An 11,049-nucleotide genomic window follows, 5' to 3' on the forward strand; every position below is an offset into this window, starting at 1 on the left:
ATTTTTATCTGCTTACCTATAACCGAAAACTGATTTATGCAAAATAATTTAGTTAGTTTTCGGTTATAGGTAAGCAGATAAAAATTGTAGTGCATATAAATACACACATTTAATATTTGGATTTTTTGATTTTCTTAATTTTTTATGAATCATAAATATGCAGTCCCTGTTTACTTACCACAACGTTATTCCATTGGTTTAAACGTATGGGTAAATCACGATAGGACTGAACCCATTTTGAATATGCCGGGTACATAACAGTTTCGGAGGTCGGTCGCACTGCAATTGGTTCAGCCAAATCAGAGTTCCCCGATTTTGTCACCCATGCAACTTCTGGCGCGAAATCAGCAATATGAGTCTTTTCTCGTTCAAGAGCAGCACGTGAAACAAATATGGGAAAGTAGCACTCCTTAACGCCCATTTTGGTTATTTCGGCATCAAACCAAGTTTTAATAAATTTCCAAATTGCAAACGACCAGTGGCGCAATATATAACAACCAGACACATCATAATATTCTATTAACTCGCCTTTGGTAATGACCTAAAAGAAAATATTCATGCAATATATGGGTACTAATGTTACATTAAATATTAAATAGCCATACCTGCGAATACCATTCAGGAAGATTTTCCTCTTTTGTAGCTTCAAGCCCAAGACGTGTCTGCTTTTTAAGTCCACCCGCCAGGACATTAACTTCCGCTTTAAGATGTGTTTTTTCCTTGTTTTGAGTTAAACGATTATTTTCGCTTCCTTTTTTTAAGCCATTACCCCCACGTCCGCCAACGTTTGGAAAATCAGTTCCAGTAATTTCTTTGTATTTTGTTTTGAGCGCCAACAACTTTTTCACTTCAGCATCAATATTTTCTTTTGGTAAATTATTCGATTTGGCAGTACGAACTTTATCACCTTGCGCATTGATTTCCTTGGTTAACAATTCCTTCTCGGGAGAAGAGGACATTTTATTTAAAATGTCGTCATTGACAACAGCTTTTGGTTCCATCTTAATGTTGGGTGTCCAATCTGTGCCGGTTTTTTGTTTGAAATCAGCTTTTAAACTCAACAATGTTTGCACTTCAGGGTCAATTGTAGCCTTTGTAGCTTTTTCCGATTTCAATATACGAATTTTGTCACCTTGAAATTTTATTTGTGTAAGGAGTGCACTGAGGTCTCCACTATCATCGTCGGTCAAATCAATTTTAGGTTCTTCAACAATTTTAGAAGACGGAACGGTTAATGTCGGTGTCCACTCTTGTCCAGTGAGACTTTTGTAATCCGTTTTTAGTGCCAACAATAATTTAACTTCGGCATCTATAATGTTTTTTTCTTCTTTAGCGTTCTTAAGTGAACGAACCTTGTCTCCCTGTTTAGATATTTTCGCAAGTAAATCTGCAACGGTATTAGCTGATGGTTGCTCTGGACACTTCTCTTTCTTAACAACCACTGGTTTTATAGTTGCTGGCTTCCAATCACTTCCAGTAAGTTTCTTATAATCTGCTTTAAGAGAAATCAGTACCTTAACTTCTGTTTCTATAACCGTTTTATCGGCTTTTTGCAATTTTAGCTGACGGACTTTCTCGCCTTGATCAGCAATTTTATTGAGTATTTGCTCAACATCGGCTTCAGCATTCGATTGTGGTACATAAAATGTATCTGTACCAGGTTTCCAATCTTGACCAGTTAACGCTTTAAATTGAGCTTTAAGTTCTAACAGCTTCTTAACCTCTGAATCAACTTTATCCTTTGTATATTTTTTTGCTTTAAGATCACGTATAATATTACCTTGTTCAGAAATCTTTTCGTTCAAAGAGGATGCTGTAGAAATAGATATCGTGGATGGTTTAACAATCTAAAAACAGTAAAATTAAATAATTTTTATCATTTCATTATAATCGTTCATATTTTTTGCTTTTATACGATCATCTCAAATAAGATATGGTTTGTCGACGTCAACACAAATTTATAACAACATTAAATGATTAAAACATAAATTAAAAGTTACGTCACACAACATAAACAACTCCACCTATCTATACTGTTGTGCTTTCACTTTATATTTTTGGTTAATTTCAACGTTTCAAATGTAGTGGTAAGTAGCGAAGCAGCGTTTAAAACAAACCTGGACTGATGTCTGCTGCAGCTTGAAAGTGACTGATCATAGCTGATTAAAAGAAAACATGAAAAAGTATTTGGGTATAACAAAGCATGCAACTCTTAACTTTTTTCATGATTTTGGCTTTCACCATCGTACTTCGTTTTTTTTCCACGTCATTATAACAATTTAATTTAAAAGGCATAAGATCGCCATATTTTTGGGTTTTAATTTAAAATTATATACGAGCAACATGCTGGGGAGCAATTCTTTTGGCTCCTTCTTATACAGTGGGGACAATGCTTGAAATTGTATTGTAACCACGCCCACTACCAACTTTCCGCTATGATATATTGAAAACTACTAAATTGCGAACTTTGCTAAGTAAATATGGAAGAAGCAGCAACAGATAAGACTGACTGTATAATGCATGCAACGAGTCTCTGCATGACACTGACCACCTCTTTGCATGCCCAACCAACCCCACCCATCTAACACCCTTTTCCCTCTGGTCCGACCCCATCGGAACAGCACTGTTTCCTGTTTATGTTGGTAAACATTTATCATAATTCTCTGGTTGATTTTTTTAGTTTAAAAAGGTAGATCAAAACAACAGCTGTTACTTGAATTATATTTAGTTTGGTTTGCCATTTCATAATGAACAGACTTATAGCAGAAACAGCGAATTCCTCCCATCCTCAGATGGCGCCCGTAGCGAATAAAATTTGTCAAAAGTTGGGCTCAACAAATAACAAATTGAATACAATTTTTATAATTAACCCACAGTATATCGAGACGGTAATAGCAGAAACAGCCAAAAACGAAGAGTCGTGGCCCGTGTCAGCTGATACGACCTAACCTATTGGCGCGCAATGTAAGTGAACAGCGAAAAACGCTTCCCTTCTCTCTTTGCCGTAGGATGCCGTAGGAATCCACGGCATTTGGATTTTTGCCGTAGAAACGTGTCAGCTGTTTGCTCTCTCACAACGCGGGGTTGCCAATCTCGATATAATGTAGTAATTATAAAAGTTGTCTTCAATATGTGTGAAATTTTCTTAAAATAACTCAAAATCAGAGTCGAATGCTATTATTTATAAATATATAAACTATTTTTAATAGTTTGTTTTCAGTTTTGATGTTTTATATTATAAAAAATTGTTATTGAAAACTTAGATGTGTAAAAAAGTATATATGCGTAATGAGCAATGGCAACATTATTCAAATGAAAAACAACTAAGATGGCTGATTTCTGCGTTTTTACCATGGGCCCAACTTTTAACACATTTTGCTCGCTAAGAAAGGCAAAGGAAGGAAGGGAGTCGCGTTTTTGGCTTTTTCTGCGTTGGGAGAGAGCAATCAGCTGACTTTCTCGTCGCGTACCGTAAAGCGGGCGGTAGATGGGGTGTTGGCTGATCATTTACATTGCGCTCTCATATGATAGGTCGTATCAGCTGATTCGGCCTGCGGGTTTAAGTTGTTCGCTGCTTCAGCTATTACTCCAGAACAACGTTTGTAACGTTTACTCTTTTGGATAATACGTTTCCTCAGGTATACCATACAGTGCGTACTGAAGACGCCTTTTCAGTTGTGGAGCAGAGTATCGGAGAATTTGACCATGTTCCCCCTTTTATCTTTGGATATTGCGAGTAGTTGGTTTGTAAGACCAAATGATGACGAGTTATGCTATACTATATTATCTTAGCTCTGGTGAGTGACTAAAATTGATAGACTCGTTATCTAGTGAGAAATATTTAATTCTCATATTATTTAATATTTTTAACATGTGGAATATATAAAAAACATATTCCTGCACCCCGACTTAGTGGGACCCTTTGGCACATGTTCACTTTTGAATATTCTCCCGGGCGACGAAATTAGCTTCTGAGAAGGCGACTGCAGCTTGTAATCGTAGCCTGATTTTTAAACGATAATAAATTATGCTTGCTACTATGAAACGTGTCCGGTAACATGATGAATTTTGATTTCTTTAAATTTTATGTTTTCTTTCCTGAGTGGTTTCACTATCTTTTGAAGTTCTTTGATGTCCTTTTAGGCCTCTTTTAAAGCCAACTATTACCACTTTTGCCACAGTCACGTTATACCGAGATTTGAGATGAATGGACTGAGCTGTATATATGTTATGGTTGTCTAGACTTGTATCGCACCTATTCAATTTATTATAGTTCCTTTTTCTATCATTAGATTTTACATATTATTTAGTACTTTACTCCCAAAAGTGTCAACTCTGGAGATAGTTCAATTTTAATTTTGAAATAAATAAAATTCCGGTAAAGCTGAATTTTTGTAGAGTGTCAAAGGCCCCATTGATCCCATGTGTGCTAAAGAAGTTAGTTTTATCGATAACTTATTTTTTTAACTGCATATAGCTTAATCCGATACGATGTAAGTTTCAAAATACTAAAGCCATCTACTGGGAATATAATGGGATATATATGTATATACATGCACTTGCCAGAAAGTCTCCGTACACTAGATCAAATAAAGGAAACATAAAGGAATTTTTTTCTAGTAAAAATGTTATATTTAAAATATATGTTAACATACCGATATATATTTTGTTAAAAATTTCTATAAAAATAATTATTTTCGAAAAAAAACGAAAATAATTCAGTCAAAAAGAGCAGGAAAAGTTACCATTTTGAAAAGATCAGCAAATTATAAAAAAAAATACTTATATTATGTATATATAAAAGAAAATAATCCAGTTAATGAAATGTATTAAATTTATCTTCATGATAAATTTATTTTGATGCATGTACGGAGACTTTACGGAATATACATATATATGTATATAAACATACATATATAATATGGAAACCATCACGAAAACTTAATATACCAGTTATAAATTGTTTTAAATTTCTACTAGTATAAGTATAATTTTAAAACATACAGATTAAATTATACTACTCACATTTTTAACATGTTGTAAATTGGTGTTTATTTTCAAGCCTGAAGATGGCATATCTTTAGTGTGGCCATCAGGTATTGAGAACAGAATGACTGGCGTTACAGCATTCGAGAATGGACTGGCTGGCGCATAAGCAACATCAACTTTAAAGAAACCACGTCGCTGAAGCTGGATTATGTCTCCTTTTTTGCATTTCATTAGTTCGGGATCACCAAGCATTTTAATTTCTTCCTAAAAAAATTTAAAACAATTTACTGTTGTATATCAGTTATTAAATAATAGAAAGATTAAATAATAGAAGAATTTACCCTAGTTTTGTGACCAATGTATTTTTTGAAGTCTTCATCTTTCCCCAATACTGCTTTACTTATAATATTGTCAAAGTAGACACAGAATGTGGGCGGATAAAGGGCATCATTGTTTTCCACAGCAAGCCAAGTAAGTTTTAATGTTTTTTTAAAGTCCTTATTATCCAAATTTAAAGTCGCATCAATTTCTAATATTTTACCACTGTTATCTTTATGTATTTTTTTTATTAACAAGTTGCCCCAATTTATAAAGGTGGCATTTTCCCCCTCTTTAAGGGCAATCGCATCATCATAATCGATATATACACGTGGGCCGATTTTTATTTCTTTCATTCCAAGACTCTCATTTTTTGGATGTTTAGGTACCTCAAGTTTTTCGAACTTTGCATCCAAAACATTTACAATAACACGATTATCGTAGTTAAGTGCAGTGTAACGAGGTGCAATCGGATCGATCACTTTCTTATTAAATGCCCAAATTTTATCCCAATTCATAAATACTACAGATTTACTTGACCCTTGGGCTATAATAAATTCCCGTAAACCCTCAACAGTCATTCCTCGTCGAATAATTCCCCGCACTGTCGGAAAACGTGGATCATCCCTATGAAGAATTTGATATTGTTTGTCCATATAATATTGAATTATTATATTATTATTCATCTTACCATCCATCCACTAATCTAGACTCAACGAACCATGTCAGCTTACGTTTAGACAACACAGTGTTTGTCATATTTAAGCGACTGTATTCCCATATGTACGGCTTTCGCAACTTTAGCGCATCTATAAACCAATAGAATTGATCATCGCGATCGTGGTATTCCATTGTACGTAACGTGTGGGTAACTCCTTCTATTGAATCAACAATCGGACAAGCAAAATCGTAAGTAGGATAGACCCTTTAAAATTCCAGAAATTTACAACTTTCTGACCTTTAAAATAGATAAAAAATTATAATTACTTGTATTTTGTGCCTGTACGTGGGTGAGGTTCATTCTTGCAACGGTATATCGTTGGATCACGCATGCAGCCATTTGTTGACGACATATCAATTTTTGCCCGAACGCAGCACTTTTGGCCTATATCTGTGCCGTTCACCATTTCCTGCCACAATGATAGATTTCTTTCCACGTCTTCAATTAAAAGAAAGCATAGTGTAAAACCAAATCAGCCAAATATTAATTATATTACCATTTGACCGGTTCACTGATTCTACACGTTGTTCACGTTCAACTTTCATTTTGTCCGCCGGTGTGTCATCTACATATGCCTTGCCTTCTTTAATCATTTGTTCGCAATATTGTAACATTATTTCAAAGTAATTGGATGTGTGGGTAAAAACATCAGGTTTAATTTGTAACAATTCGACATCGCCTAAAATAACTTCTTCAAACTCAACAGTTTCCTTCGCTGGATTAGTGTCGTCGAATCGCATTATTAGTTTGCCATTAAAGTTCAATGCATAGTATTGATTTAATAGGGCAGCTTTAGCATGTCCAATGTGCAAATATCCTGAAGCTTCTGGAGGAAATCGTACTACTACTTTACCCAATTCTGCACCGGGTAGATCTATAAATTTTCCTTCCTGCTTACGTTCACTTGTTTTTGTACTATCGGACAAATGTGAACTTTCGCACTCACTTAGCTTAACACCATTGCTTCTTTTGGATATTTTGGCTGCACCAAGTGCTTCTTTTGGCAATGCCTCCAACACTTTTTGAATCAGAGGTTGCGAATTTATAAGGTTATACCAGCGTTGCACATGTTGTGGTATGCCTTTAGCTGAAAGAAACTCATAACGTGCATGCATCTCGTTGAAAAGAGCAAAATCAGCTATGGTTAGCTTGTTCGCTACTAGATAAGTTACAGGGGCAATTGATTTATCGAGAAATGTCAATGCCCAGGAAATGTCATCTTCGCATGTTAATGAGAACGACAACCAATGATCTATTTGGGAACGTTCAATAGCATTTTCTCCATAAAGCTTATACTCTGGAGCCACACGTGCCAGCGCCCTCAACACATCATTATTAGAATGACAAAGAAGCTGGCGTTTGTTTGGAAATTGAAGCGTGGTTTCATTACCCCAGGCAACTTCAACTTTTATAGTCTCGCTTATAAGATGAGCAGTTGCCAAACCACCTTGGAACATAAAAAAGGTAAAAATTATAACATTAACTTTGGTATTGATGAAGTTCTAAATACAACTCCAAAAAAACAATAACTTGAAAAATCCATAAACTTACTTATAGGAGGATTATTTATGTTAGCTGTTAACTTAACTGCCATTTTATTTTCCCCACGAAATAATATTATCGGTCCAATATTATGAAATTTCCAGCACAATATAGTGGATTTTCACTAACACCACGTTTCCACATGCAATAGGTATGGTCAACTCCTTGCATATATTGTTTGCCCTATATAGGTGATCCCGCTAGCAATATAATATTGACCATATAAATATTATAAAACTTACATATTGATTCGAGTCAAGAATGATAGAGAAAGCGATTACGTAATGCGCATGTTTGCATTCAGTCAGCTGTTCTTGTTGACGTCACGGTTGACTTTTTATTCGCCCGCGTCTTTGAATGTGAATTCGAATTGTACTTTCGAGTGAGGTATTAATTGAGAAATTTTATATTTTTTAAAATGCGTTACGGAGTGTTCGGATGCAATAATAACAATGTTAAAAATAGTGGCACGATTACGATTCTTTTGGCGCAACGATTGGAGGGTATAATCTGAAAGAGGATAATTTCTGGATTAAATAATGTATATACCCTTCTCAGACTTATCGTTTACGAGATATTTGTATTTAAAGTTCCACCATTTTATATGCAATTCACTTTTATTTCATTTCATTTTTTCATGTCATGACAAATAACAGTGTTACCACATATTGTGTTCTGTTCATATTTTTTTTTGTCGAACTACTTTCTGCACTGTCGGCCTTCGACCGCGCTTCAAAAAAAAATAACCCTGGTCGGTCCAACACCGGAGTGATCATAGTTCTTTGGTGTCGAACTACTTTTTGTACCCTGGTCGGGCGTGTTCATAGTTCTTTTGTGTTGAAAATTTCGGAGTTTCCATTGGCAATATAAAAATAAAATCGTAAAAATGCCTCTTTATTCGTTCAATAAATGTTATCTCTTAAAATCTTTTTTTAATTCGGAACTCATTAAAAATAAGGATTGCTTCCCAATATATTCATTTGCAAGTTTTGCCACATTAGTAAACAGCTGATTCGAATATTGGTTTTGCAATTGTTCGAAAAGATAAAAATCCAATCAGATTCTGTGACACCATTGAAAATCAGAATTGGTTTGCAATTCTGACAGCTAAGCAATTCTGTCTTGGATTCCACAACACCCCTGGATGTTAACAAATGCAAATATATGTATACTTACATACAAACTAAGTTTTCCTCTTTCCTCTGCTTCTTATCCTAATTATAATAATAAACTTAACAACCAATTTATTCCATTTATTTATACACATACATATATGTATGTTTATAATATTAAAAAAAAAAATTGATGACTTGGAGATTCTCAACAACGACTTACCTGAGAATTTGGCAGGGTACATCTGCCAAAAACTTGGTACAGACAACCTTGAAATTTGTGAAAATTCAGAAAATTGTTCATCTTATACTTGGGTGGATCCTCTTTCTGAAGGAGGATTCTCAAAACCAACAGATATGTGGATGGAGCATATGAGAGCCTTGCGAGCAGTATTTGACGACATAAATGGTGTTGATTTGCATATATGTACAAATTATGTTCAAAACCACTTACATTTAAGTAATTTTGTAAACTGTACCACGAAGTAAAATAACTGTTGTTTTTTAGAGCTAGAATGTATTTTAGGATTCGTTCCTTAAATGAAAACATAATTGAAAATATGTACAGCAAAAAAAAAAATAAAATTTAAAAAGACAATAAATTGATAAAATTAAATACAAAATATTCAATCTTTTCATTTGCATAAATGTATATGGCTCAAAGCAAACACAGCAAAGAGACAAAATGAAATGAATATGTAGGTAAATATTCACTATAAACTATTCACTTATATTAGTGTAAATTTTTAATGATATTCATGTTTTTGTATGCCTGCAATACAAAATTGGTTCTTACTGCGAAGAAAAACAAAGAACTGAAAATCAGCTGATTGTACGTTGGTCAACCGTGACGTAGATGCGCAGAACGAACGAAATTTGAACGCGTCATTGCGCAATCTTTGTTTCTATCACTCTTTGATTCTAGAAAAAACATATATGTGACCTGGTCTACGAAAAGGGAGCGAATGCGAATGCTAGTTTTCTGGGAAACAGCTGTTAAAAATCTCATCTTCCATCCGAATCAACTAAAAAGTGAAAATTTTTTTAACACCTAAGCCCCCTTTCCGTAGACCAGGTCACATATAGGTATCGTGTTGTAATATACAATACTAACGGGGCATCTCGACAGGATAAAATTTATGTTATACTAACTGTCAAACGTATTTGTAAAAAAAGGATCTTTATCCTTGAAGAAAATGCTGCTTGCAAATAGAAGTATATAATTTTTATTAAGTTCTTATAAAAAACATTAATATAAAATTTATGTTAACTTATATTAATTAACGGATGACGAAGGTAGGTAGATGTACGGAGCGCGGTAGATATATGTTGCATACCGGGCCGCGGACGAAGGAAGTACTTTTACGTGGCGCTGCGTAAGATCTAATGTGTGTGTCGAACGATGTCGATGCGGTGCAGTGAAGAAGTGGATGTTGGTGCGCGGCTTGTGTAGATCGAATTGCGTTTTCCATCCTGTTGTCCATCCTTTTTGTTTAGTGGGTAGGGGTACAGGTGTGGTGCGTTGTATTGTAGTGACATCAGCTTTGGTTAATTGCGCTGTTGCATTAGGATGCACTAGTTTTTTCCGGGTTGAGGGGGTGGATGCTTAACTCATTTAAACAATCCTTTTTATTTAAAGAGTTCAAGAGCTTTAAACATGTGCTACATCAGCTGTCTACCGGACGGCATTTCGCAAATGATAAAATAAATTTTCAAAAGCTCAAAACATGTGCTACATCAGCTCGAACCTACCTACCCTTTGTGCAAATGCTCTTGGAAGATTGCAGATTGCAACAATCCTATACCGAAATGTACAAGGGCACGAGAGCACCCACTACAGAATCTAGTGATATATGAACGGCTGATTCGGTCAAATTATTGTAAATGATTTTGTACACGGCTATTGTGAATTGGCGCACCTTCTGCTTACATTTTTAACAAAAAAACTGTAACAAATTTTTATAATTAGATTAGAAATTATAAAATCTATTTAAAATTTGCCTTCTCCAACAATCTAACGTCAAAATATTTTTCAGCGTGTGTAACAAACACCGTTGTATTAGGAGGAAAAATCTGCAATTCTTGCACCGTGCAACGTGCAAGGGTTTTGAAGAGCAAGAGAATAACCCTATTATGTTATGATAACAAATGCCCACATACAGATTTGGCAATGGCAATAGCAATACTTTTGACAGTTACTATAACATAAATTTTATCCTGTCGAGATGCCCAGTTACTGCCTTGACAAACTACTGTCAGAAATAACTGGTTAATTTCACAAGAGTCATACCAGAGTAAAGGCGGATGTCCGAATAAATAGAGAACTAATAATACTGCTTTCTAGTAGATCCCTCAAATTACTTGTCA

General features: G+C 34.8%; 1 protein-coding gene across 1 annotated transcript in view; it reads right to left on the reverse strand.

The window, feature by feature from the left end:
* LOC108966296 (bifunctional glutamate/proline--tRNA ligase) overlaps positions 1–7,737 on the reverse strand; it is a 9,620-nt gene extending 1,883 nt beyond the window's left edge. Inside the window, exons 1-8 of the mRNA XM_018929107.1 lie at positions 7,580–7,737; positions 6,525–7,475; positions 6,295–6,466; positions 5,999–6,232; positions 5,331–5,934; positions 5,026–5,253; positions 606–1,847; positions 179–541 (exon numbers count right to left, since the gene is read on the reverse strand). Coding sequence (XP_018784652.1) covers positions 179–541; positions 606–1,847; positions 5,026–5,253; positions 5,331–5,934; positions 5,999–6,232; positions 6,295–6,466; positions 6,525–7,475; positions 7,580–7,622 — 3,837 coding nt within the window. The 5' untranslated portion in view covers positions 7,623–7,737. The remainder of the gene's footprint in view (positions 1–178; positions 542–605; positions 1,848–5,025; positions 5,254–5,330; positions 5,935–5,998; positions 6,233–6,294; positions 6,467–6,524; positions 7,476–7,579) is intronic.
* Positions 7,738–11,049: the final 3,312 nt, after the last annotated feature.

This window comes from Bactrocera latifrons, unplaced genomic scaffold, assembly GCF_001853355.1.
Source record: "Bactrocera latifrons isolate USDA-ARS-PBARC rearing strain unplaced genomic scaffold, ASM185335v1 scaffold_158, whole genome shotgun sequence".
NCBI lineage: Eukaryota > Metazoa > Arthropoda > Insecta > Diptera > Tephritidae > Bactrocera > Bactrocera latifrons.